The sequence below is a fragment of the Manis pentadactyla genome, chromosome 14 (genome assembly GCF_030020395.1).
Source record: "Manis pentadactyla isolate mManPen7 chromosome 14, mManPen7.hap1, whole genome shotgun sequence".
NCBI lineage: Eukaryota > Metazoa > Chordata > Mammalia > Pholidota > Manidae > Manis > Manis pentadactyla.
In genome coordinates, this window is record NC_080032.1 from 32,356,895 (window position 1) to 32,383,983 (window position 27,089).

The window sequence follows — 27,089 nt, forward strand, 5'->3', positions numbered from 1 at the left end:
AAACTTCAGTTTCCCAGTGCTGAGCACCCCAGTCCAGGGTGGATGCTACAGGACTTGGCAGCTGCAACTCCTGCCTGGCCTGAGCCTGGCTTCCCTGAGAGCCCCACGGCACCTGTGCTTCCACCTGCAGGACCAGCTCCCACTCCCAGTTTAGGTCTCCACTGGGCTGCTCACTGGGGAAGACACCTGGGCCTCAACTCCCCAGACCTGGAGGGCCCTGAAGCCTCTGCCCCCTGTGCCGGGGCCTGGCCCTCTCCAGGCTGGGCCCCTAGACTGGTCTTAGGCCATCCACTGCCCTCACTGGCCCTGGGAACAGCCCCTCCTCACTGCCAGTTTGGGATAGAGGATAGAGAATGGAGCTAGAGAACAGAGATAATCAAGCCATCAGGGCAGCCCTGTGGTTCAGACTGAAACAGAATCTCTGTAGTTGAAGCATTAGAGTCTGCATTTTAAAAGCTCCTTGGGCTGTTCTAGTCTTAAGTTATCAAACTGGTGACCTAAATTTGGCACCAAGCTTCCAGGTGGCCAAAGTGAAAAGGGAGACATGTTACAGGATAACTTGCTCAGCACTTGGCTATAAAATAAGTTTCTTGTACACAGGTGGTTCTCATGGACTAGTGAGACATAAAAATCATAATCACTGGTTCCCCACAGTGCTCTCTCAGAGTGGTCTAAGTACCTTCTGCCACACAGCTGAGCAGGACCACCTCTGTGGGGCCTGAGGAAACCTGGGCTAAGCTCCTGCTGGAGATCTGAATATAGGAGAGAACATTTTTCAAGGCCTTTGATGGTAGAATCTTTGTTGAAAAAAATCTCATGTAGAAAACCAATACAGAAAACAAATACAAGCAGAGCAGCATTGAATGGAATGGAGGGCCCTGAGCCCTGCCTTTTTGTCCCTGACCCTCCTGCCTGACTTGCCGCCCCTGCAGAGCTCCCTGAATCCCCCAGGGAACCCAAGGCTCCATGAAACCCAATTTGAAGACTGAATATTTATAGCTGTGATGCAAAAGGGTCGATGACATGGATGAACTCCACAGATTGGTACAGCTGGGTAATCCTGGGTTGACAAGCATTTTGATTAATTATTTGTGCTGAGGGCCTCAAATCTTCACACCCTCTCTGTATTTACATGCCTTATGATGTGGCTTTTTAAATTGATGTATAGTTGGCGTACAATATTATATTGGTTTCAGGTGTGCAACAGGGATTCTACAATTATATACATTACTGAATGCTCACCTTGGTAAGTGGCGTTACCATCTGTCTCCACACAAATATATTACAATATCATTGACTATTTTCCCTAGGCTATACTTTCACCCCAATGACGAACTGTTTTATAATTGGAAGCTTGTGCCTCTTTACCCCCTTCACCTATTTCACCTACCCCCACCAACCCTTCCTTGTTTGCAACTACTAGTCTGTTCTCTGTTTATGGGTCTATTCCTGTTTTGTTTACCTGTTTGTTTGTTTTTTTATTCCACATGTGAAATCACATGGTATTTGTCTTTTTCTGACTTATCTTACTTAGCATAATACCCTCTAGTCCACCCACATTGTTACAAATGGCAAGATATCATTCTTTTTTATGACTAATATTCCACTGCGTATTGTACCACATCTTCTGTATCCACTCATGACGTGACTCTCAGGCTCCTCCTATCAAGAGATGATATAACTTTCCCCACCCTTTAATTCTGAGTTTGGCCCAGGTTGTGATGGAAGCAGAAGCTTCAAAAGGTACGTACAGGCTGCCATTTCTGCTCCTATATCTGGGCCTTCACTGAGAGAACATGACCAGCAGCCTGCAGGAAAGATGACAAAGGCACAGGCAGCAGAGCCATCTCCCAGCTGAGCTGACAGCCTGCCAACCCCAGATCACATAGGGAGCCTGACCAAGGCCAAAATTGTCCAGCCTGAATCAGACCAGCAGGTGCTCTTGAGCTAAGCAGATGCTTGTTTTAAGCCACTGAAGTCTAGATGGTCTCGCTCCTGCAGGAGAGTCTGCTCACGGACCCCTGTGAGGGCTGGGCTGGGTTTGGCACATGCTTCCCAGCAACCATGCCACAGTCCAGCTGGGGAGAGGGAGAAGGAGGGATGTGCTCTTGAAAGGCACAGACAGCCCTCCTTCCCTTTAGATCATTCTCTAATCACTCAGCTGGTTTGGCTGTGGTCATTCACACCTTCGGCTGGATGTGGAACAGACTTCCCATCCAGATCCCGAGAGGGGAATGCACTTGCGCCAGCTGTGCAGTGGGCCAAGGAGTCTGGGGTCTGCTCTAAATCCTTGCCTGTGAAGCTGTTCAGACTGAGCCTCGGGGACAAAGGCCAGCTGGCTATAACCTCCTGGGCCAAGACAGCGAGCACTGGGGTGCACAAAACTCCAATGAACACACTTGACTTCAGACAGCTCCTTCTGCCCTGCCCCCTTTCAGGAGGCCCAGATTACCCCATGCATTGCATTCGGCTTGAGCAATGGAACAGCCCACGTGTGTTTCATTTTCAGAGTCCACACTGGCAAAAAGCTGTTGCTGCAAGATTCCTGGCAGCCAAACCGGCTCAAACTGTCAAGGAGGGGTAAGTGGCTTTCAGCTGAAAACACCCGAGACATCTTGAGGTTCTCTCTTGGTACTGCTTAGGATAAAGTCTGTGATGTGAGCAGGGCAGATGTGGTCTCCCCCAGTCCGCTTCCCTACGCCTGCCCCTGCCTCACGTTGGGTGTGGGATGTGCCAGCAACTCTACTGCCCGTGGCTTCATCTCGGACTGGCTGCTTCTGACCTCTGGGCTTCCCATGGTCCTTCGCTTTGGTGGCCTCCCTGGGTCTCACAAGCTCCCTGCTGCTCCGCTCAGGACTCAGGTGTCATCCGTGCAAGGCTTAGGCACCCAACTCTTTGCTCCCAGAACACTGGGCTTTCCTCCAGCACCTGAGGATGCTCTTGATTAAAGCTTAATTGAAGTCTCTTCCAGCTGGCTTCTCATCTCTCAGGGTGCGTTCTGTCTGCGTGTCTGCTGGTGCCTCCTCTCCAGGGTTTCCCTCCTCTGGCTGCTGGTGGGGTGGCTCTGGTTGGGAGCTCCAGCAGTACGGGTGGCTCGCCATGCTGGTCTTTACAGGGCCGAGTGGCATCTATGCGCCCTTCTTCCTCAGGGACCGGAGTGACTGCACCTGCATCACTTGAGTGGTGGGACTCCGAATGTCACACCCTCAGTACTACAGGCTCAGCCTCTGATTACTCTCAGGGAACACTCCTACCCACTCTCTTGGGCAAGTCCAGCCTGCCTTTCCCAGGCCAGAGTGGAGTTTTCCTACTTCTGGTCCAATGGGCAGTCTTCAGTGGCTCCTGGGTTTATGCAGAAAGGTCAGGCCTAATTCCCCACCTCACAGGGGTTTGAAAGCTAGCGGCAGACATAGCTGGTGTCCACTGTCAGCCTGAAGGGAGAACCAGTGTTGGCCGGGACTGGGGTGGACATGTGGGCTCAGGTTCATTTCATACTTAATAATATGGGCCAGGCCCTGAGGGCCAGGTCACTCCCTCCCTGGGAGCCTCAAGGGCCTGTGATGGGGTAGGACTCAGGGGCCAGTCCAGACGACATAGTATGATTTCCTGGGGCAGCTGGGGACAGGCCCAGTGGTAGTTGGGAATGACAGTCAAGGAGCCCTGGAGGCCAGAGCTGGTCAAGACAGGAGGTGTGAGACTGAGCAGAGTTTAGGTGAGAGAAGAGATCAGACCCAGTGGCTAGCACTGCACATCTGGCCAAGGTGGACACAGGCAGGAACAAGGTGAGGGTGTACATCCTCACTGAATGCTGGCAGCAGGATTCCTAGGTAGCTGTCATCTTGAGGCCTAGGGAAGAGCCACACAGGCCCTGACTGTCCCAGGAAGCTGGTCACTTCTAGGAGTTAGAACACCCCATGGCAATACTGGTTTGCAGGCCCAGGAGCCCACATGAGGAGCAGTAGAGGCTCTCCTGCCTTCCCTCCCAGCCCATGTGCTATCACTGCAGGCCTAGTGGGGAACTGCAACTCTACACCCCCACCCAGCAGCAATGAGGAGCCCCTCCCCACCTGGGGTGTCAGTGAGGGCCAAGCAGAACCTGGACTTCTCTCCCCACTGAGCATTATCGGGGAGGCGTCCCTGCACTGCCCCATCCCTTCCTCTGCAGTGTCAGAGACCAGCTAAACCAGAGGATTTGAGCAAGGTCAAGTCTCATTACACAATATGCAGAATGTCCAGATTTTAACCAAAAGTCATTCGACATATCAAGAACAAGGAAAATCTCAACTTGAATAGAAAAAGGTAATCCATAGATGCTAACATGGAAATGCAGATGTTAGAATTATCTGACAGAGGTTTTAAAGCAGCCATAACACATATGCTTCAATAAGCAATAACAAACATGCTTAAAACAAACAAGAAAAAAAAGACTCAGCAAAGAAATAGAAGATATCAACATCTGAGTGGAAATTTTAGCACTGAAACATAAAACTGAAATGAAAAACCCAGCGGATGGGTTCAACAGCAGAATGGAGGGGACAGAGGGAAGTCAATTAACCTGGGAGAAAACAGAAATTAGTCTGAACAGAAAATAGGCTGAAAAAAGAAATGAACAGAGCCTCAGAGACCTGTGGGGCCAAAACAAAAGATGTAACATTGTATCATGGGAGTCCCAGAGGAGAAGAGAGAGGAGAAAGAAACAGGGCTCAAAAATACTCGAATAAATAATGGCTGAAACTTCCCAAATCTGGCAAAAGACATACACCTGTAGACTCAAAAAGCTGAGCAAACCCTGAATGGGGTAAACCCGAAGAAATCCACAGGAGAACACATCACAGTCAAACTTCTGAAAACACATTATCCTGCAACTTTTTTTTTGCAGTGTATCAGTCCACTTTCCCTGGGTTATGCCACAGTAACAAATGACCCTCAAGTCTCCATGGTTTACAACAATAAATGTTTATTTCTCACTGGGGTTACATGTCTGACCCCCGTGTCTTCATCACTCCAGGCCCAAGCTGAGGACGCAACCCCATGTCTTCAAATCTCATGGCAGAGACCAAAGAGCAAAGTCTGCACTGTGCAGGGGCTCTTTAAACTGCGGCTCACATGTGGCGTATGTCATGTCCCCTCAAACCCCCTGCCCAAAGTCACACAGCCAAACAATGCTGGTGGAGAAATGCACTCTGCCCACTCCAACAGGTGCAGCAGAGCCAGATAACGAAGTACATGGGTGCATAACCTTCATGCAGGCAGTGAATGGAAACCATAATCCAATCTATCAGTCTGCTCACTGGGTCATAAATATTCATTTCCTTCCTGGCTGCTCACCCTCCTCCCAGACATCCCAAAGCCTCATCTAATCACTGCATCAGACATTCTGTCTAGGATCTCATGACCCGTACCAGATCTTGTGCCAATTTCTCCTGGAGACCTATGGATGAAGAAGACAGATTATCTGTCCCACCACTGCCAACATACAGTAGTGGAAAAGAGGGACAGCGAGGCAAACAGCCAACGCTCCTGGCTGAAAAGGGGAGGCCAACCGCAGTGTAATAGAAGGGTGGGGTAACCAAGAGGCAGTTTTCCTACAGCAGGGGAACAAACAACTGGAAAAGTCTGAGAGGACCCAAAGCAGGCCTGTAGGCCCATCTGGAGGAAGATACTCAGAGTAGAATTCTTAAGGGCTGTATTGCACTGTCATTGAGGCAATGTTCATGTTTGGTGTTTGAACACTTCTAAAGAACCTAACAACAAAACCTAACTTAAGAAGGGCCTCAAATTAAGGAACGAGTAAGTTATTACTATAGAAACAAGTGGCTTGAGGGTGAAGGAATGCCAATGTGCTCACCTGCACCCACCCACCCCACGGATGCTTTGCGATTTCACCTTTGACACTCCAGATCTGGGGGAAGCCCGGTTTTGAAAGGTAGGGTCTGAAGAGTGTCATGACCCAGAATGTCCACCCATGCCTTCCATCCATGGAGTGTTAGGGACAGTGGTGCCCGACAGGCCTGGCACAGTCACCTGAAATGTGTCTGCTTGTTAGGCAACCAGAGCCTGCTGACAGGTAGGTCGGTCCTGGGTCATTTTTCCAAGTAGGACGGTCAGGTCATCATAAGTACTGAACAGAAGTGACTACTTACATGTAACCTAGTGTTGTTCAATAGTAGAGAAAGGGATAAAATGATAGTATAGCCAGTGGGTAAAATATTATGCAAAAAGTTTCAAAGAACTTTAATGGTCCTCAATATAGACATAAAGGTTCATGTACACACACACACAGCCTACTCTTCCATACATGCATTCACATACTAGAAAAATACTCCATGATGAAGGCACCCAAGTGGTAACAGTGGTTATTTCTTGGTGGATTCTGGAGGATTATTTTTTCTTTAAATGTATTCTCCAAATTGTCTACAATGAACCTAAATTTCTTTCAGAATCAGAAAGAAAACGAAATCAAAAGGTCTTTTCTGTGTGGTTGCCTTTCAGAGATAAAATCTTCAGTCGGAACACAGGATTTTGGCCTACAGCCTTGGGGCCCATCTGCTGTTTGAGGGTGAGAAGCTACAGGCCAGCCACCTTCACTCCCGGACCTGCAGCCGGGAAAGGCTGGGCACCCCGCAACACAGCCTCTGTGTGCCGCTAACTCCACAGGCAGGAGGTTTTGTGGCCACAAATTTTTGAAAGAAGAGAAGTTAACATACATCAGGAAAAGTGGTATTTTAACAATTTTAAGTCGCTACAGATTGAAGGTTTGTATCACACCATATTTGTATATTAGAAACCCCAATGCAATAGTATTGGGAGGTGGGGCCTTTGGGGGGTGTACAGATTGTGAAGGTGGAGCCCTCAGGAATGGAAGGGGTACCCTTAGAAGAGGCCAGAGAAAGCTCCTTTGCCTGCTGCCATGTGAGATCACAGCAAAAAAAGCCCCCTATGAACTAGGAAGCAGGCCCTCACCAGATACCAAATCTGCTGGCACCATGATCTTGGACATCTCAGCCCCCAGAACTGTAAGAAGTAAATGACTGCAGTTTATAAGCCACCCAGTTTATGGTTTCTTGTTACAGCAGCACAAATGGACTAAGATGTAAGTCAACAAAAAGGCTGTCAAAAAGGTTGTTCTCTATCAAAATTCACAGGCATCTTACTTGAAGTAAATGACCATAAAATTAATTTCAGTAGCCACAAGTGGAAATTTTACCAAGAACTTGAAATAAAATCTTAGGAGCATCCAGCACCTTTCAAAGTGAAATGCTTGTTCTTTGGCAATAAATTTCCTGCATCAATCTTTTTGTGTGGTGCAGTTGCAAGGGCCTGGAGAGAGCCTTGGACGCAGAGCACCAGCTTCTGATCTCAGCACTGGGAACCCAGTGTTCTCTCTGCAGCCTTTGGCCAACCACCAGCCATCATGAATCTCGGCTGTGTGCAAGCAACACTCAGAGGAATGGGAGGAACAGTACCCAGCAGGTTGGAACCTATGATGCAAACACCTCCTGTATGTATGGTTGGAAAAACTGTCCTTCCCCAGGCATCAATCAGGGACATAGTGATAGAAGATCTTTGAGGACAGGCTCCAGACAGGTGTGAGGGCCTGGCACTGGCCAGTGAAGGCTTTATCCTTCGTGCTATAGAAGTAACAGCAGGAGAGCGTCACCATTTTCACCAAGGTGAACTGAGTACACAGCACCCTCCTCTAAAGCGGGGCTGGCCGCACATGTGCATCAAGGACAAACGCACAACTCCTGTACATTAACCGATCATCGCTCCTGCCCTGCTCCATGCGTACAGTCCAGCAAGTGTTCTTCTCAGTGGTGGGCAAACTACAGCCTGCACCACCTTATAAGTGAAGTTCCCTGGGACACAGCTGTGTTCTCTTATGTAGTAGCTGCAGCTATTTTTTTAGGCCAGTGACATTGAGAGGCTGAGATGAGACTGGCCTATAAAGCCGAAAATATTTACTATCTGGCCCTTCATGGAAAAAGCTTGCCAGCTCCTGCAACTTTTTTGATACGCTTGTCTCCATAAATGGGTTAGGGAGAAACTGTAGGAAACTGTATATGGATTTCACTAAGAGTAGGCAATTTCTACCTTAGAAGAAGATATAAAAAGGTTAACCAGAAATGTCTATTGTCAAACCCTTCAGTGAGACAAAATTTTGCCACTTAAGTAAAGTGTAATTTAAAAACAACCGGTAAGAAGACCCTTTTCCCTGCTGCCGTAGTAGTCCTCAAAGATCAGCGGTGGGTTATAGGAAGACCCACGGGCAGTCTACCCCAAGAGCCCTTTAAGATACACCAGCAACACTAAGGTCCAGTCTGTCTAAGTTAAGGTTAGATAATCCCTAGATATTTAATACCATGTTTGCTAAAATATAAAGGGCGTATGAAACCCTGTGAACAGTTTTCAACTTCTGGGGTCCAGAAATTCTCAAGTTTGACAAGAATTAAAGTATGGTCTACTCTAGAGAGAGGAGGCATCCCCAAGTTCACAGAACCCTACAACACACACCAGTAAGTATTTTTTATTTCCATACTTCTCCAAACTTGGTCTTGATAATTTCAAACATAAAAAGTAGTCTTTCCAAATGCTTACCATGTAGCTATCTTGACAACTAGTTTCTCATTATATTCACCCAGATAGAACATAAATTGTTAACTACTTTGAAAGAGATTTCAAGTTAGGAAAAAGCAGAATAAGCAAATTTTATAGAGTAAATAAACTTTATCTGTTCTCCAAGAAGACATTGCCAATAGTCAGATTTGCATACAATACAGTTATGTTGACTATTTACAATTTACAGTAGTATTTTTCCTCTGAAAAATATAAGTACAAAAGCTAAGTAAACAAGGTGCTTTTGTGTGGGTTTATCATGTGTCATAGCTTAAAGAACTAATCTTGCAAATACTTAACAAATCAACCTGGATAAAACAGTCAATTTCTTTATCAGGAAAAAATCAACTAAGTTTCACCTCAAAATGTATTGCACAAGTCTTTAAAAAAATCACCCTAACAATAAATAGGAAAGGCAAGCAGTTCTTTAAAAAGAGGGACAGAAAGAGTGGGAGAAAGGAACATTAAGTGAGTTCATAGATCAGGTTAAGTTATTCAAAATAACAACATAAAACTTCCTGACAACAACAAAAAAACTGAAGAAAAAAAAACGATCATCATTTCTCCACTGATAAAAATCTATTTTAAAGGCAGTCTGCAATATATCTGTGGGCCAATGTCAACTTTTTCTTGGTCTTTTGGCTACAGAGAGGCCCTGAATTACAGCTTCGTTCTTAAAGAACAGCAAATGTGCAGTTTTCCAAGCCTGCCCGACATCACTCTCCCCACTTCTTCAAGATGAAGGTCGGAGCCATGACTGCAAAAGAAAAAGGAAGAGAGGATAAACAAAGAAAAAAGACTTTTAAAGCCAACCTTTTGGAAGATTTGTTTTTCAAGTTAAAATATATTCTATGGTCTGGGGACTGAAGTAGAAATAATCTAACTATTAACTCCTAAAGGAACTGTCTAATAACTAATGTTCTTGGAATGATCTGACCTGTAGTCGGCAATCTGGATAACAGCATTTTTGGTTGAAATTTGGAACTGCCATCTTCCCCTATTGCTGAATGTAAGAGGTCATCCTTGATGAAAGCCAGGAGTAAACGTGATGGCATGGCAGACTCTCACAAGGATGCAGCTCTTCAGACCGAATTTGGAGAGGAGAAGAGTTCCTACCTTGTCCCCATCGTGCTGATTTTTCTACCTACTGCAATCCACCCAGATGGCATGCATGGCAGCAATGGCCAATCGGCACTCTGGTGGGAAAAGCTATGCCTCATCAGCAATGAATAAACTTAATTTTTAAAGGCTTAACATATTATGTATGAGAAACGAAGCTAAACCTTCCTTAGAAAGTTTCTCCGATTAAAAGGTTAAGAGCCAGTAGACAGACCAAGTATGAGGTTAAAAATGCCATAAAATATTATCAAATACGTTTAAGTAATATAGATAAGCTTTTCACATATATTTAGTGGAAAGGTTTCTCAATTTGTAATGAACAATATAATCCACTACACATGATGCACATCCAGTAGCAAATTACTTATAAAACTCGCTCAAGCATCATGTTGGTAGTAGAAGCCTGGAGAAGATAAGAAAAAGATCCTGTTATATTTAAATTACTCTATCAGTCACTGTTTTGAAACCTTAGCACTGTTGTAGAATGAGAAAGCCATATATGACTGACTAATGCTGTGTGATGTCCATGTCATAAACAACAAAAAAAGGCTGGGTGGCCTTTTCTAGTTTAAAAGGGACTAGAAACACATGGCAATGAATGCAGCTTGCAGTCTCTGATGGATCCTGCAATTTAAAAAATTGTGAGACAGCACTTGGAAAACTGAAAAAATGTGAATGTTTACTAGATACCAGATAAACAGCATTATGTTAATACCAAGTTTCCTGAGGACAATCATTGTATTCTGAGTATCTAGGAAAAGGCCCTTGTTCTTAAAACAGATTTGTGAATGTATTTAGTTTATGTTTGTAAGTAACTGTCAAATGTTACAGAGGGAAAAATATATATGGAGAGACAGCAGGAGTGAGGACAAGTGAAAATTTGGCAAAATGTTAATAATTAGTGAATACAGGTGAAAGGTACATGGGTGTTCATTGTACCATTTTTGCAAATCTTATGTTTGAAGTTTTTCAAAATAGAAGTTGAAGAGACAATCAAGCACTAGAAATGCTACATAATATACATTTCCAGTGATAAATGCTAGTTATTTCAATGCAATAATATAACAAGCATGATCCAGCACTTATATTATAAAAAAAGGAAAATGTTAAAAGGCTTATTGTTTTAGATATAGGATTTACATGACTAAAGATAATCACTAAGGAAAATTAATTGATATATATTAAAGTCAAAATGAGACTCAAAGGTAGCCAAAAAGGATTTTTGAAGCTACAAAGTTAAAAAAAGAAATGCTATTTAATGGCATTTTAAACCTTGATACTGTTAGTTGAATACTAGCTGAATTAATAATCACAGATAATCTTTCTTTTAATTATAATTAAACTCTATTCATTGTAATTCAGCTTATTTGTAACTTGAGAAAATTCTAGCACAATGTGAGGTAAAGATGTACCCTAAATTCTTATGGGTGATAAATCAATGAATAAAATGTGGAGGTGATGGCAGGAGTGTTTAAATATGAAAACAGTCAACTGTACTGAGACATTTTAGATCCCTCCATTGCATTGTAATGTTAATTAGAAACAGCCACATTCAATTAAGGCAGGCTGACTAAGGGTCTCCTCAGGACAAGTGTTATTTTGTTATACGATATGATCCCAGAAAGTAATAAAACTGCATTTATTTTTAATCAATTTATCCCAGTTTCCACTATTTCAGACTAGCCTTGAAACTAAGTAGGCTTTACAATATTTTTAATTCTGCTTTTGTGAAATACATCACTTCACTTTTATGAAGAAAATGATTCTTCATTTCTCTCAATCTTTATTAAAAACATTCTTGGGAAATAGAAGACAAAAAGGAATATAAGATATATAAATGTTTTTGGATTCTTTAAAAATTTCAAAGAGCAATTGTGAGACTTTCAACAATTCAAAGAACTAAAATTTGCTAAAATGATGTGACTCTTAGTGACGGTGGTGATTATTAATCAATAAAATAGAATTACCATAAAATACCTATATTAACTCACAGCATAATCATATATTCATTAAACAAAAGAGCAAAAAAAATTCCAGCAAAATGGTTAGTATCATGCAATACATTTGATTTTTGCACAAAAGACACAAGACATATTATTCTTCACTCACCACATGCTAACTAAGCACAGACTGATGGTTTACTCAGAAGATACCACTGCGAGGTGACGTATACTACAAAGCCAGGAAGAAAAAAAGCTTATTGGGTTAGTTTTAAGACTTAATATAACACACAGATTATATGTGTATATGAACTTCAAAGGATTAAACAGAATGTACTTCAATTTTCTCAAATATCCCCAAATCAAGGGAGAATAGGCAGAGTATATAACGAACTCCCTCCCAAACTAAGTCAATATAACAGTAGGTCACTGAGTTATTACTTGCAACTTTAAAAATTTAAATAACATAAAGAAGAACTTCACACTTCAAGTACATATTGATATGCTAGATTAATTGGGTATGATTATTCTATAAGAGGATTTTTCATAATTTCATTAAAGTACACATAAAATTTGATTTATATAATCTCACTTTCTCATCAAAAGTTTTGGGAAAATGCTGATGAATGTGAATACAGTATTGTATACATGTTGAGTTGTGATTCCCAAAATGTGTTAATTTTATCACTGAAAAACTGTCTTGTAACTCAACGGTATATCAGAAACAGCTTTAGAATTGAAATTTGTACCCAAAGGATCCAATCTCAAATATAGCTTTTACTGTAGCAACTTTCTTAAGTAAGTTCTATATCCTATTTGAGATGATTGTAATACAAGATTATTAATTAGCTTCCTGGTATGCTTTAAAATAGCTTCAACCAAGAAAGTTTTTTTTAATAAAATATGAGTCTATTCTTAGTATAAACAAACTAAGCCGCATTACTTTATCTTTTATATTTAATGTGCAGTTAGTAAGAAGCAGCAAAATCAAAAGACAAACTAGAAAATAATATTTGCAACACACACAACACAGTAAGGTTACTATCCTACTGGAAAACTTGTGGAAGTATGCAAAATACATGGTCTTCCCGTGTCTGTGCTCGAAGTATTGAAAAACTGGAAACCGCCGAAGTGCTCACAAATAGGAAATTGGTGAAGTAATTGTAGAACTTTCATACAATCATACAATCATACAATCAGCCATTAAAAAGAATAAGGCAGACCAATTTGTAATGAAGTAGAATAAAATAAAAATGTATTGAGCGAAAAACGCTAGCTGTTCCATACTCTCATCTTCATAAAGTGATAAAGGATAATTATAAATATGTATTTTTTATGTATAGCTCAGAAAACCTGGGGACGTTCACCACACAGTGAGCCAAGGTGATCCCAGCATGGTGGCAACAGCTGGAAGGCTGAAGGCCATAAAGGCCCCCTGTTCTTTGTAGTGTATTTCTGAATTGTTTGCAATGATTTGTAATTATTACATATTACACAATTCTAACACAATTGAGAGTCAAAATCACTTTTGAGATAACAAATACGTATTTTACACATACAGTATTTTTCACTATGTATCAAGTTTTCTTTGCATGTTTCCTGAACCTGCCTCACGGGCATCTATGGTGGGAACTTTGGTACCTATGAGTGCTGAACAGCTCTGATGACTGTATCAATTCAGAAGAGGTTTTTAAAATTCCAACTCAAGGGAGAGAAGTGAGAAACATTACCTTAAGAGCGTTTTGGGCAAGGACTGATCAAGAATTTAACACAACATGAAGGATCAGCATGAAAACAAAGCAAAAACAAAGTCAGCTGAAGATCAGTTTTTTGAAATGACTGAAGTAGATGGGGAATGAAAGTAAGTCAAACTTGCTTCACTGGAAAGGAAAAAATTCTTGTAATGGGGCCACCAAGAAAATAGCCATCTAGGTTAAACGCGTCATTAGCTTCGCTAGCCCTCTCAAGAGAAAAAGGTGTTTCTTAAAAGATTCCAATGGAGCAAAAGATCCTCTCAACTCCAACAGATGATTCAGCTCCTAATTAAAATAAACTTTTGTAATGAAATTATCCTAAATAATACTCTCCTTTAAAAAAAATCTGATGCACTTTTATTCAGTAAAAAACAGATAAGCCTCAGACTTCTGTATTCACTCTTGCTCCTGCCCCGCTACTCAAATACCCAGTCTACTGCGGCCATCCAAGCTGCCTAACCTATCATGAAATGGTATTATTAGGCAAAATAAACTAAAAACAGAGGAGGAAAATGGCTGCTCTGGGGAAAACCTTACGGCATGTGCATCTCCTTTCTAACACCTGCCTGCTGTACATAAGGCAGTGCTTTTCCACCTGAAAGAAATCTAAAACTTAAAAACTTAAAATTTATTTAATACTTTAGGAGGAAAAAAACTTCAGGGATAGAATAACCCAGCACACTCATTTTACCAATAAGGGCAGAAATAGAAGTTTTGCTCAAAGCCACAGCAGGGCTCAGCTAGCGCAATCAGGCCCCCCCACAGCAGTGCATTGGGCAGCCACTCCACAGTGCGGGGACACTTTCTAGCTGCTATCACTCCTGTAAAATGATCTAACTGTCCTACTGAGGTGGCTAATGATTTATGCTACACATTAACATCAGCTCACCTTTCTGAATCTCATTCTCTTGGAAAGACTAGTCACACCCCTTGTTAAATGGTGGCTAAGTAACCATCACCACCCTCCTGCCACAAAAACCCAGCCCAGCACTATACCCGGAGTCTCCAACAACTCCAACAAGGTGACGATAGTCTGGAAAAGAAACAGAGGCTCTGAGATTGGTCCACTACTCAATGAAGGATGAGAACTCCTTCTCAACACACCACAATCCTCAAATAAACCAGACTTTAATCATGCCCTATAATTTAATCTTACTTGGCGGATAATGGTTTTTTATCTACGAAATGTAATCTTGAAATTAGGTTAAACTCTGAAAGCACTTACTAAGTTATAGCTGTTGTACTCTACAATGGAGTTTTCAAATAATGAGTCTAAAACTCAAGGAGGAGAGGGAAGATTACATAGTAAAGAGAGGATATACTGAAAAATAGCCTATCCGCAGTCATGGACAGCTTTTGACCATTGCACAAAGCCAAGTTTTTAGAATGTATTCCTCCTGTAACACCTACTGAATAATGCAAACCCTGTTAGCAAAGTGAAATCCATGATTCTCACTCCAGCATCCCAAATACTAGCGGGTAGGAGGCAGGTCTACAGTGCATTTGAGGTTTTCTGTAGTTGACTTTTACCAGCTTTTCAGCCTCCAAAACTAGAATAACACAACACTCAAGGTTGCTGATTCTAACAGAAGGGAAACTGTAGCTGCACATTTACAACAGATTACAGGTAAGATCCATCTGGATCACATTGAAAACTAATGTGACTAAAAAGCTTTTAAATGGTTAGTTAATAAATTCCTAAGAAGCTTGTTTTCTATTCTATTGGAAAGATATTTTATATATTTATCTTGAAAAGATATTTAAATATCTTCCTATTGGATATCTATTAGAAAAAGAGAAGCCATTGTTCTTCATAGTGTTTTGTTCTAACAGCTACAGATCACTGGCCAGGGGTATGAAATGAGCTGTAATTTCTTTATGAGGCTTGTTCAAAGACTGATTCTTCTTGCTCATTTTATGAATGGCAGCAGTCTTAAGGCAATGTGACTTTTGCTTCAACTTTCTCAGTCAACACTGATCTTAATTTTCCATCAATTACAGAAATAATCATGAGTCACTCTATGAAGTGTCAAGAATCTCACATGGACAAAGGTGACTAAAATTGGGAAAAAGTCATCTTTGGGATCTCCCTCACTTCATGTTCATTGTAACTTCATAATTCCTAAGTAATTTCACTGTAAATTTCCTATGTACATTCACACTGTAATTTCATTATTTCCTAAGCATCTGTTGTTACTATTTGAATTGTATTATTAAGGCATACATTTTATTCAAGTATAAAATGAATGGATGCTACCTCTTCCCCCTAAAATTAAAGGTTTCACAGTGTCAACAATCTTCCATGTCCCTGTATTTGCCATAACAAGTAGAAGAGTAGGTGACTGCTGACTGAACTCATTCATTAAGATAACGATGGATGAGACGTTGCCTCAAGTGGTAGAGGAAAGAGTGGGGCTTTCTTTGTGGGTATGTCAGCCTCTTGGCCTTGTAAGGGGGGTTATTTCAGGAAGGATCAGTCACCATTTCATCCTCACCTAGAATGAAAACCACCTTATTCAGGAATAAAGGATGTAGTATTTTCAAAGTTTTCCTTTTAGTTAAACTAAGAAAAGAAACTTTTAGGTGCTCTTCAAGAGTTTTTACACAGTTCACTACTTCTGTGTATGAATTCTTCAACTCGTTTCCTTGGAGACAAACCACCCATGCCTGCACGCACCTTGGGTGAGAGGTGTGCTTCCCACGCACCTGCCACAGCGGTGGCCTGGGCTGACTGCGCACTGCAGGGCCAATTCTGGGGAGGTGTGATCCACCGGTGAGTAAGAGCAGGCTGTGCCATACCCCAGCCCAAGATGATGATGCAGCCATGAGAATAAAAGCTTTTTAAGATCATGTGAAAACATTTTCCCAAATTGGACCATAATGACAGAATGCAGGCTCAAACTGCTTTGGAGATTTTTTTCCCACAAAGACAGCTGTTCTATTCAGAGGTGGAGAGGAAAGCTACTCTGAGTGACCTGGTTATGGAACTAGATGTTAGCTGTAATTTAAAGTGACATTCTCTCTATTGATGAAGGGCATACATTATAATGACATATTTCTTTATCAAAAATATGTATAACCAGAAATAACTACAGAGGTATAGCAATGGTTTTCAGGGCACTAGATGCCAGGGAGTAGTAATGCTTTATAAAAAAACAATTAAATGCTAACCAAAGTAACTGCAATTGTCCCAGAAAATATACAATATGTATATAATACAATATAACATGGAGTTTTAGGGCAAAGGTCAGGGATGCTGGGATGACCTTACAGGAAGCCAGAAAAGATTAAAATGTGTCTGAGGCCTGGGATTCCCTCAGGACTGGCCCTGTGCAACGCGTCAGGGGAGAGGAGCTCAAGTGCTTACATACAAATTCAAGGGCTGACAAGCCTAGAGAGGAAAACCCTTCCATTCAGGATCTACAGATTTTTTGTTGAGGTCCATAGGTAAGAAACAGAACAAATTGGTGACTACTTCAAAAAGGGAGATTTAGGCTCAAGACAAGTAAGAACTTTGGTAAGAAACACACAGTCTGTTGGGGAAAGAAGGGATGTTTTGGGAGGTAATTATTTCTCTTCATCTTTTCTTCCTGGAGATACTCAAACACAGGCTAATCCACCACAGGGGTGATTCTGGCTTGCTCAAGAGAGGAGACGGGAGAGAACTGAGCACCGGGACAGTGAAACAGGTAAAGAGCTTGGGAGGATTCGGAGGCTGCTGCACGGTGACAGCAAGACAAGAAAAGGAAGCAGAGAGAGAGAGCCGGGGCAAGACAGGATTTCAGGAGGTTCACACGCAGCTTAGAAGGTGTCTTCTTACTCAGTTACTGGTCAAGGGCAAAAAGCAGGCAGGCATGGAGAATTCTGCGTGGTTTATGAAGTGTGTTTGTTTCATTTCAATCGCCGCTGATAATATCACACAAAGTTTCTAATAATTAGTTAACTACATTCCCCTTGAGGGAATGTCACAAGCTCAACAATGCTTAAATTCTTCCACTGAATACTATTGTATTTGAAAAAAACTAAAGTAGAATAAGGAATTGTCATCTAAAAAACATCTAACATCACAATACAATTTGGTTTAAAAAATTATCACTGGATAATTTTTTAATTAAAGAATTTTTTAAATTTAATTTAAAAATTACCACTGGATATGCCACAGCAAATGCCTTTCCTGTTTTTCTGTCCTTTTTATAAATAGCCCAAGTTCTGGAAATCCCATAGCATATATGGGTGTCAACCTCATATAAATAAGGTTGTTCTTTCCTTGAGGGCATCAATTCACATTTGCCCTCAGTTAAACTTTCTCAATGTTGATTCACTCATTTTTCAGGCTAAAGCACAATAAAGATTTTAATGTCTTTTACCAACTCAAAGTCTTTGTAAATGAGAAAGAATGTAAAGAGAGGAGATAAAATCATCTACTATCTGCTGCCTACTTTTAAAGCTTACCATTAGCCGAGCATCTTCTCTTTCCAAAATTTTCTGAGTCTGATCATCAGGAAACTTCAGTACAGTGGTTATAACCTTTGCCATCGTCTACAAGAAAAAGAAGAGACATCACCAACGGACAGGGAAGCAGATGCAGTCTCAACCAGCTCTGACATGTCTGCTGGTGGGTTCTTTACAGTGCTCTCAATGGAAGCCACGACCAAAGAAGTATGATGTGAAGATATTAGTCAAGGGGAGACAGCCAACACTAGCATTTCAATTTAAAAGGCCTCCGCACAATGTCTGGACTGGTATCATTTATAATAGCATGAAGCTATGCAAAGTTCTACTGCTCTTGGGCCCTCTATCTTATTAAGATGAAACTTCATTACATGTTCATTTTATACAGATCTTTATTTGTAGAAATCTAGCTAGTAAGTGATGTATTGGCAACACATATACTTGAAATCATTAGAATTAGATAACTCCCAGGTTCAGCTTTAACTAAATCACATCATATATCTCATAAACACGGGCTACTGCATGGACATGAACATGCTTCATAGGTATTTTTAAGACATGCAGCACATCAGCCTAACAGAAATACAAATTACATTTAAATAAACACAAGATGTTTTGTTTGATAGAAAACATGATGAATCAAAACATTACACATGGTGGCTTGCAAAACAAGATCATAAATTGTGCAGATCTAAGTAAATATACCGTAAGTCAGACTGTCACCCATAAGCTCGTGGAAAATTCTCCTCAAAGGCTGAAATTCCCTATTTTGTATCAAGATGAGATGTTTTGAGGGAGACAGAGAGGAAAGAAGATACCACTTATGAAATACATAGGATAACAAGTTCAGGGCTTACATACAAATTCAGGTGCTAGTGCTCTCCTAGGGATTCCTGCAGGGCATGGGGGGCCACCCAGAGAAGTGACTAACATTCTCTGTAGTCACACAGACTGAGGGGGGATGGCAGGCAGGGACATTAGAGAAGGGCACTGAAGAAAGATGACATAACAGAGTTAACCAAAAATGTTTGGAAACTCACATCATCAGAAACAAAGTATAATTACTTCCAAGAAGGAAAGTAACTAATGTTTTAAAATTCCTATTATAGGCTAAGCCTAGGCAAGGCACTTCACATATTTCTAATACTTCAGCTAATAGATCAACTAGCCCTGTCCCTCAACCACAAACCCCACACACAGCAAGACTCTTGTTTCAACCCCCTTCCTTCCTTTTACCTTTGCTTCTGTCATGTTGATGATCAAAATATAGCATTTAAAACTTGGTTCTTAGGGAGGTCCAAAGGCATTTTATAAAAATCCTCATCCTTTAAATTATATTGCCTAGACAGAATAGAATCTTCTGTGCTAAGCCAAGTTCTAGAAACCAAGCATATATATGGCATGTAATGGTAAGAGGAATATAAAGTAATAACTATTTCAATCTTTTTATTAACAGTCTGAGGCAATTTTGAATGGTTTCTGGTATACTACCATTAAGAGTATTGTTAGGAATAACAAAAACCTAGAATTCAGGGATCCACAATTATAGGGGATGCTTCTTTAATTGCAATAGCTTATAAAGTTCCAAGTACCCAAGAGTCCACTATACTCAGTGAAACCACATACACACACACAAGCATGTCTATCAAAATGAAGAACTGTGGCTACTTGTCTCTTCACACTTCCAGACAATGTTAACAAATGGGAAACCCACCTCTAAATTCATCAGTGGTCCAGAATTTGCAACACATTACCCAGCAAATACTTAAAGCTCTTTCCTGGCTTGACAGAAAACACTTTAAAGGGGAAACCAGGTTCTTTGCCCTACTTTGGGAAAGAAATCAGACTGTCTACTCTATTTTACAATATCCTCAGACCGTGGGAAGTAAGGAAAAATCCAGATGAGCCACCTGGTTAAGAAGTGGCCTCTCCTAACATCTTTGCTTCAATAAAGGTTAGGATGAGAAGCACTTTCTACTGAAAAGGAAAACAGGCTGAAGAATTTCAGTATCAACAACAGCATGAAGGACCAGAACCCAAGAAAAAGAAAGTGTGAGGACAGAAGAAAGAATGGAAGCTTACTTAACGTCATGCTGTAAGAATGTGGGCCCTACAGGTGGTCTTTTTAAAAAAATCATCTGCCTAATAAAATAAGAACACTACGCAAAAGCAGATGAAGAAACACAGGTGGGATGACATACAGATCCTGCTGGACGAGCAACAAGTGTAGATGAGTATAAATCACAAAGGCCACAACCTATCCTGGCTCATTCTAAAACCATAACCTGGTCTCCATTTCAAATTGTTAATGTGTACAAATTGAGCAAATCAGCAAAAGACATGTCTAAAAAGAGCTCTGATCTTGTCAGCCCCTGCTCAAAAGTTTTCAGGGCTACCCCTTAATACCTAACAGGTCAAACTCTGCAAATGTTCCAGGCCCTCCACACTTGTTGCAGACCTAAGTGAAGTCACTTGGGCCTCACAGATTCAGCGTTTTAGTTGGACCACACTCCCTGTTGTTCCCCAACCCACACTCAGTTTCCTGCCTCGGACCTTCTTTCTAGGCCTCCCCTCCTGTTGAGCTCATCTGTCAAAACCTAAGCCCCCTTTACAGCCCAGCAGACACACCTGCTCTCCAGGACGTCCTCCCTGCCCACCCCCACCCTCACCCCTGCCACAACACGAGGCCCTGTGCCTCGTAACAGCCCTTCCTACACTCTGCATTATTTTAAGTGTCACTGACAATAACTCTGCTCATCCTATGTGGCAAACCTCTTAAAAGTTAAGGATGCATCACAGTTCATCTCCAAGGGCTCAACTGCAGTAAGTTAACCTGAGCATCTGCTACCAACTTTCAATATTTACCTGTAAACCGTGATGGCAGAATGATAGGCTACTACTCATTGTTTCCAATAACCAGAAAGTACATTGACTGCTGAAGATGAAGACCAGAGAGCAAACCTCTGCATGGATTCCCAGCCGAGCACTGGATGGGCAGCCTGGGCCTTGAGGACACCCCTCTTGGCTGCCTCCCGCCACACCCTAAAACTAACTGTGAAGCCCTGAGAGCACAAGCTCAGACGCAGCAGAACTGGCCCTGCCCAGAACACATCTGTGCTTGTGCTGCATCCTTCTTCAGGAGGACTCAAACCCTGCAGGCTGAGGCAGGCAGTCTCCTTTTTGTGGATTAAGAAAAGGTTAAATAAGTTATTTTAGCAACAACACTTGGATCATAGTTTAAGATTCATGAATGAACCAAAGTAGCTGAAGTTCTGAGAAAGTACTTTAAAAAAACATATACCTTTCCCCCCTTCCCTGCAATAAGAAGGTAACATTAAACTATCTATCCCTGCTCAATACAGGCTGCTATCCAATAAAGACTTAATAAAGAGAAAGTTACATTAGCTTTGTTTTCAAAAAGAGAAAATTAGTTTTAGCTACCGTTTGAATTTTTAAAATAAGTCCTTAAGATAAAAAGATACTGAAGTACTGTGAAGTAGTCTATCCCTTTTGTGACACATGTTCAGGATCATACTAAATATTGTTTTGTTTGAAACTATTTGGTGCAATGAAATAAGATGTCTATGGATATCAAGGATTTAAATGACTTCTAGCCCAGAATTCCTGGTGTTTAGCTGAATCTACAATCCATAAATTCCTGATATTTGTTTAGGACATTTTCTTATGCCCTTACTTTTTAGGTTTTAAATATATTTGCCAGATCAATCCCTGAATTGGCTTAGCACCCTATGACTCAGTAACGCCCACAGACCCCTAAGTTACAACACTGATTGCTTCTAAGAATAGAAATCTCATTCTCAGCCAAGGTACATGAACAATGCAGAATTTTATGAAGGTAAAAAGTTGAAACAATGTCAGAAATAGAAATTGCTTTAAATGAAAAATTTTGTTCAAAGAAAGGCTCATGAATTTCCCTTAATGCATCCAATTTAAGATATATTTACTCAAAGTCCAACATAAGGCTCTTTTAACAACCCTGCAAAGGATACAAATAAGAATCAGACAAGACTCTACACTCAAGGATTTTACAATAAATTAAACTAAACATTTTAGAAAACAAATTAGTTCAGTATTATTACTTATATGATGTAGTAATTTTTAAATGATCCCTATCCATATGTGTAGGAATGATTTTCTTATATCAACTAAAGTAAAATATTCATAAGTAACTCTAAGCAGTCATTCTTAATTATTACCATTTCTAGTACTTCCACACAATCCTAAAGTCTTCATGAAAATGAAGTCCATTCTTTAAACTTTAAGATCTGAGGTCAAAAATAAAAAGAGCCAAATGCTTCACAAAATACTAAGTGATAAAAGCTTCAATTTTTAGTGTTCAGCATCATCCAAAAGTAATTTTTAATTTTTCTAAGTGTAACAGATACAAGCAAGATCTGCCCATTTTGTAAATTAAGAGCAGTAACGTAATTATCCATTGCCTACAATTAGCATGTATTGTCTGCTAATGGTAAACATATGGCATCAATATGTACATTAAGTGAGACATACTTCCTTTTAAATTAAGTTACATGCCAAATCACCAGACATAACTTATACCTTAGTCTCACGACCCATCATATACTCAAAAAGCACTTTTCGCAAATACTCAAATTCCGTGGGTTCTCCAAAGAGCGAGACATCAGTACGATACATATTGCCACCTGTCAAATAGAAAACATCAAACTGTAAAGACAAAACTGGATAAACTAATTACTTAGAAAACAGACAAACTAAAAAACAACCAAAGGAACGAGGAGAGGTACCACTCTTTCATTAACTGTATTGTTTATATAGTATTGTAGTGTGTATATACTAAGGGTTTCAACTGGTATTTTTCACTTGGAAGAGAAAACAAGAATTATTATATAATTTTATTTCTCACATCTTCCTCCTCCTCTTCCTTCTTCTTCTGGCAATTTTAAAAGACTTAGGGAATACAAAGATTCCTTAAAACTGGTATTTCTCTCCTTAACTGGCTGGTTTCAGACATTCCACAATGACTAAAATTAATAATTTTTATTTTATTAAGAGTTTAATATCTCAGGATGGTATTCTAGTTTTTCTAGTATTCCAAACTTAAAAGCACTTAAGTTTAAATTAAGTTTTCAAAACTGTTTTGCAACACAGGACAGATAAAATAAATTGAAAATGCATGAAATAATGTCATTATTGTGGTTTACTAATATTTTGATTCAACATCTTAAAAACTGTCATAAAAAGTTATATGTATGTGTGTGTGTATATATACATATAACAGCTTCAAAAATGTAATGTAATAGGAACAAATCTAACAAAAGAAATGTACCTAAAAACTACAAAACACTGTTGAAAGAAATATTAAATGACCTAAATAAATGGAAAAATATCCCACATCCATTGACTGGAAGGTATAATATTGTTAAGATGGAAACACTCCCTAAACTGATTCAATATAATCCTTAACAAATTCCCACCTAGCTTCTTTGCAGAAATCAGTAAGCTAATCCTAAAATTCATATGGAAATTCAAGAGACCGAGAATAGCCACAATCTTGAAAAAAAACAAAACTAGAATTCACTCACATTTGCCAATTTCAAAACCTAATACAAAACTACAATAATCAAGATAGTGTGATACTGGCATAAAGACTGACATAGAGATCAATGGAAAAGAATTAAGAATATTGAAATAAACAAATTTATAGACCATTGATTTTCAACAAGGGTGCCAAGATAGTTCAATGGGGAAAAAATAGGTTTTCAACAAACTATATAGGGACACTGGATGTCCACACACAGAAGAGTAAAGTCAGACTCCCATTTCACATCCTATGTGGACATTAACTCAAAATAGGTCAAAGACATAAACGGAAGAGCTAAAACTATAAAATTCTTTGAAGACAAAAAAAGAGTAAACCTCATGACCTTGGATTAGGTAGTGCTTTCTCAGATCTGACGGCAAAGCACAAGCAACAACAAAAATAGATAAATTGGATCTCGACAAAATTAAAAGCTTTTGTGCTTCAAAGAAAATCATCAGGAAACTGAAAAGAGAATCCACACAATGGGAGAAAGTATTTGCAATCATATATGTGATAAGGGACCTGTATTTAGACTACATAAATAACTCTTTTAACAATTCAGTAATAAAAAGACAACTCCATTAAAAAACAAGTGAAGGATCTATATAGACATTTTTCCAAAGGAGATCTATAAATGGACAGCAAGCACATACACATATACTCAATTTCATTAAACATCGGGGAAATACAAATCAAAATCATGATGAGATACCATTTTATACCCACTAGGATGGGAAAAAGACAATAACAAGTGTGGCAAGGACATGGAGAAATTAGAACCCTCATACACTCCTGGTGGGAATGTAAAATGGTACAGTCACTTTGGAAATGTCTGGGAGTCCCTCATACTGGTAAACACAGAGTTATCATATGACCCGGAAATTCTACTTCTAGGAATATATATCCAAGAGAAATGAAAATACATGCTCACATAAAAGTTCTGTACACAAATGTTCAAGGCAGCTTTATTTACAACAGTCAAAAAGTGGAAATAATCTAAATGTCCACCAACTGATGAATGGATAAATACAATGTGGTATAATAATTCAGCAGCATAATAATACTGGAAAAAAATACAGGAAAACATAGTAAAAAAATACTGATTCACAATACAACATAAATGAACTTGAAAACATTATGCTAAGTGACAGAGACAGTCATAAATAGTTAAACATATTGTTTGAAATATGAAATTTCTATAATAGGCAAAATCTATGGAGACAGAAACCATATCAGTGATGGCCTAGGGGAGGGGGGAGTAGGAAAAGGGGACAAATGCTACAGTTATGAGGTATCCTTCTGGGCAATGGAAAAATTCTAAACTTGATTGTGGTTATGGTTATACAATTTTTCAAATATAGGAAAAATCATTGTATACTTTAAATGGATGGACTGTATGGTATGTGCATTGTATCTTAGCAAAGCTTTCTTATATAAATTTTAGTATTGGAAAAAATAAGCAACATTTAAAGGAACTATAAAAATGATCTGAGAGATCTGGAAAAAAAGGATAAAAAAAAATCATCCTAGAAATAGAAATTATAATTAAGGGATTTAAAAAAAAGCAATTTAACAAGTGGGCTAAAAAGCAGACTAGGTAGAGCTACATAAGAAAATTAGAAACCAGAAGAGAAACTAGGTGAAATTTTCACAATTCAGCTCAGAGGAAAAACAGGAATGAAATATTTTAAAGAAAAGTTAAGAGATAGACTATAAAATGAGATACATCAGTACAACAATTAGAAAATAAAGGAAGGGAAATATTTGAAGAGATAAGCACTACAAATTCCAGAATTAATGAAAGATTGAAGTCCACAGATACAGAGAGTTAAGTAAAAAGAACCTAGACATACCATAATAAGTTATAGGACACTAATAAAAAATACATTAAAAGCAACCACAGAGAAATAGAGATTACTAACTGGGGAAAGATCATCATCAAGATACTCAACTGATAAACAACAAAGTCCAGAAGACAATGCAATAATAACTTCCAAGTTTTAAGGAAAAATCACTCTCAATCTAGAATTCTGTACCTAATAAAATTAACTTTCAAGCTTTCCACTTTTGGCCATGCTGGCATAATCTGAAATGAGATTCCTACAAGAGATACACACAAAAAAATCAGTTCCAGGGTTAAAGACTTACATGGGATGAGCAAAATTTGGACTTTGAGAAGAGAATATAGGAAGATAGCTTTATAACCCTGGAGTAAGCAGGACTCTCTTAAAATAAAAATAGTAGCAATAAAGGATTTTCTTTATGACAAAATTATACAACACTAATATTAAAGAATACTTTTTTAAATGTCTGCTCACTCATTCACTTGATTCCTCATCTAACAGTTATCACACAACCCAGTAATTTCACTCCTAGATATTTACTCAAGAGAAATGAAAATATACGTTTACAATAAGACTTGGGCATGTATATTCATAGTAACTGTAGTTATTGTAGTTCAAAATGAGAAACAGCTAAATGACTCATTAACTGTGACTGGATAGGAAATTTGTAGTTCGTCCACATAATGAAATACTATGTGGCAATAAGAAATAATAAACTCAAAGATATGCAACACAGACGTGTCTTAAGAGCACTATGCTAAGTGAGACAATACAAAAGATACAAATACAAAAGACTGACTTCATTAAGTGTAATTCTAGGAAAGACAAAAACTACAAGGGTGAAAAATCAGGTTAGTGATTACCAGGAGCTAGTGGTAGAAAATGACCATGGGAAGGCATAAGATAACTTTCTGGGGTGACGGAAACATTCTCTATTTCTATTTTGTTGTTTTATTTTCTATACGTTACTGCATGTGTCAAATTTCTTTAAACTGTATACCTAAAAAAAAGTGAATATTAGCATGTGTAAATTATACCTTCATAATCCTGAATTTTTAAAAGATTGAAAAATAACAGGAAATCATACTGTGCAGCAGGATAACACAGACTTCAATTATAAGAGCTGTGAACCTTTAAGTGCCAAAGTTGAAAGTGGTCCCTTATTGTAACTTTACATTTCCTTTGGTTTAGAATTTAAATCACCACTTGTTCATTAAAAACAAATGAAACCTCATGTGTTATCATGTAAACATATGAGATTGACAAAATCTGAAAAGTCAGATAATACCAAGCATTGGTAAGCATGTGAATAATGGAAATGCTTGCAGATGAGCAAACTGACACAACCGCTACAGACAACTTGGCATTATTTCATAAAACTTCATTAAGTCGAAGAAAAGCATATTCTATGACATAGAAATTCAATTCCTATCAAGACTTTTGAGTGAAGTCTTGAAAGGTAACAGGGCTTTCAATACGTAAGGGGATTTTGAATTGGAATGCTCTTCTTACTTCTGTTTTTTAAGTTGAAGTATTGTTAATATACAATCTTATATTGGTTTCAAGTATACAACACAGTGGTACAACAGGTACCCACATCATTAAATCTTCACTCCCGCTAGTGCAGTTACTATCTGTCAACTAGGAAGATGTTACGGAATCACTGGCTATATTCTCTGTGCCATACTACCATCCCTGTGACCAACTTACATTATGAGAGAGAATTGTTTGTGCCCCTTGCCCTCCCCACCCATGCACTCCAATCTCCTTACTTCTTTTTTTT

The 27,089-nt window shown here is 39.5% G+C and overlaps 1 protein-coding gene across 7 annotated transcripts in view; it reads right to left on the reverse strand.

Moving 5' to 3' along the window:
- Positions 1–8,511: 8,511 nt before the first annotated feature.
- Positions 8,512–27,089, reverse strand: part of GOLGA4 (golgin A4) — a 127,634-nt gene continuing 109,056 nt past the window's right edge. For 6 of the 7 annotated variants that reach the window (XM_036921605.2, XM_057491943.1, XM_036921608.2 and 3 more), the window contains 4 exons: positions 22,460–22,563; positions 17,882–17,968; positions 11,845–11,907; positions 8,512–9,373 (listed from right to left, as the gene is read on the reverse strand). In XM_036921605.2, coding sequence (XP_036777500.2) covers positions 11,878–11,907; positions 17,882–17,968; positions 22,460–22,563 — 221 coding nt within the window. In that variant the 3' untranslated portion in view covers positions 8,512–9,373; positions 11,845–11,877. The remainder of the gene's footprint in view (positions 9,374–11,844; positions 11,908–17,881; positions 17,969–22,459; positions 22,564–27,089) is intronic. The other variant, XM_036921604.2, reaches the window with a different exon arrangement.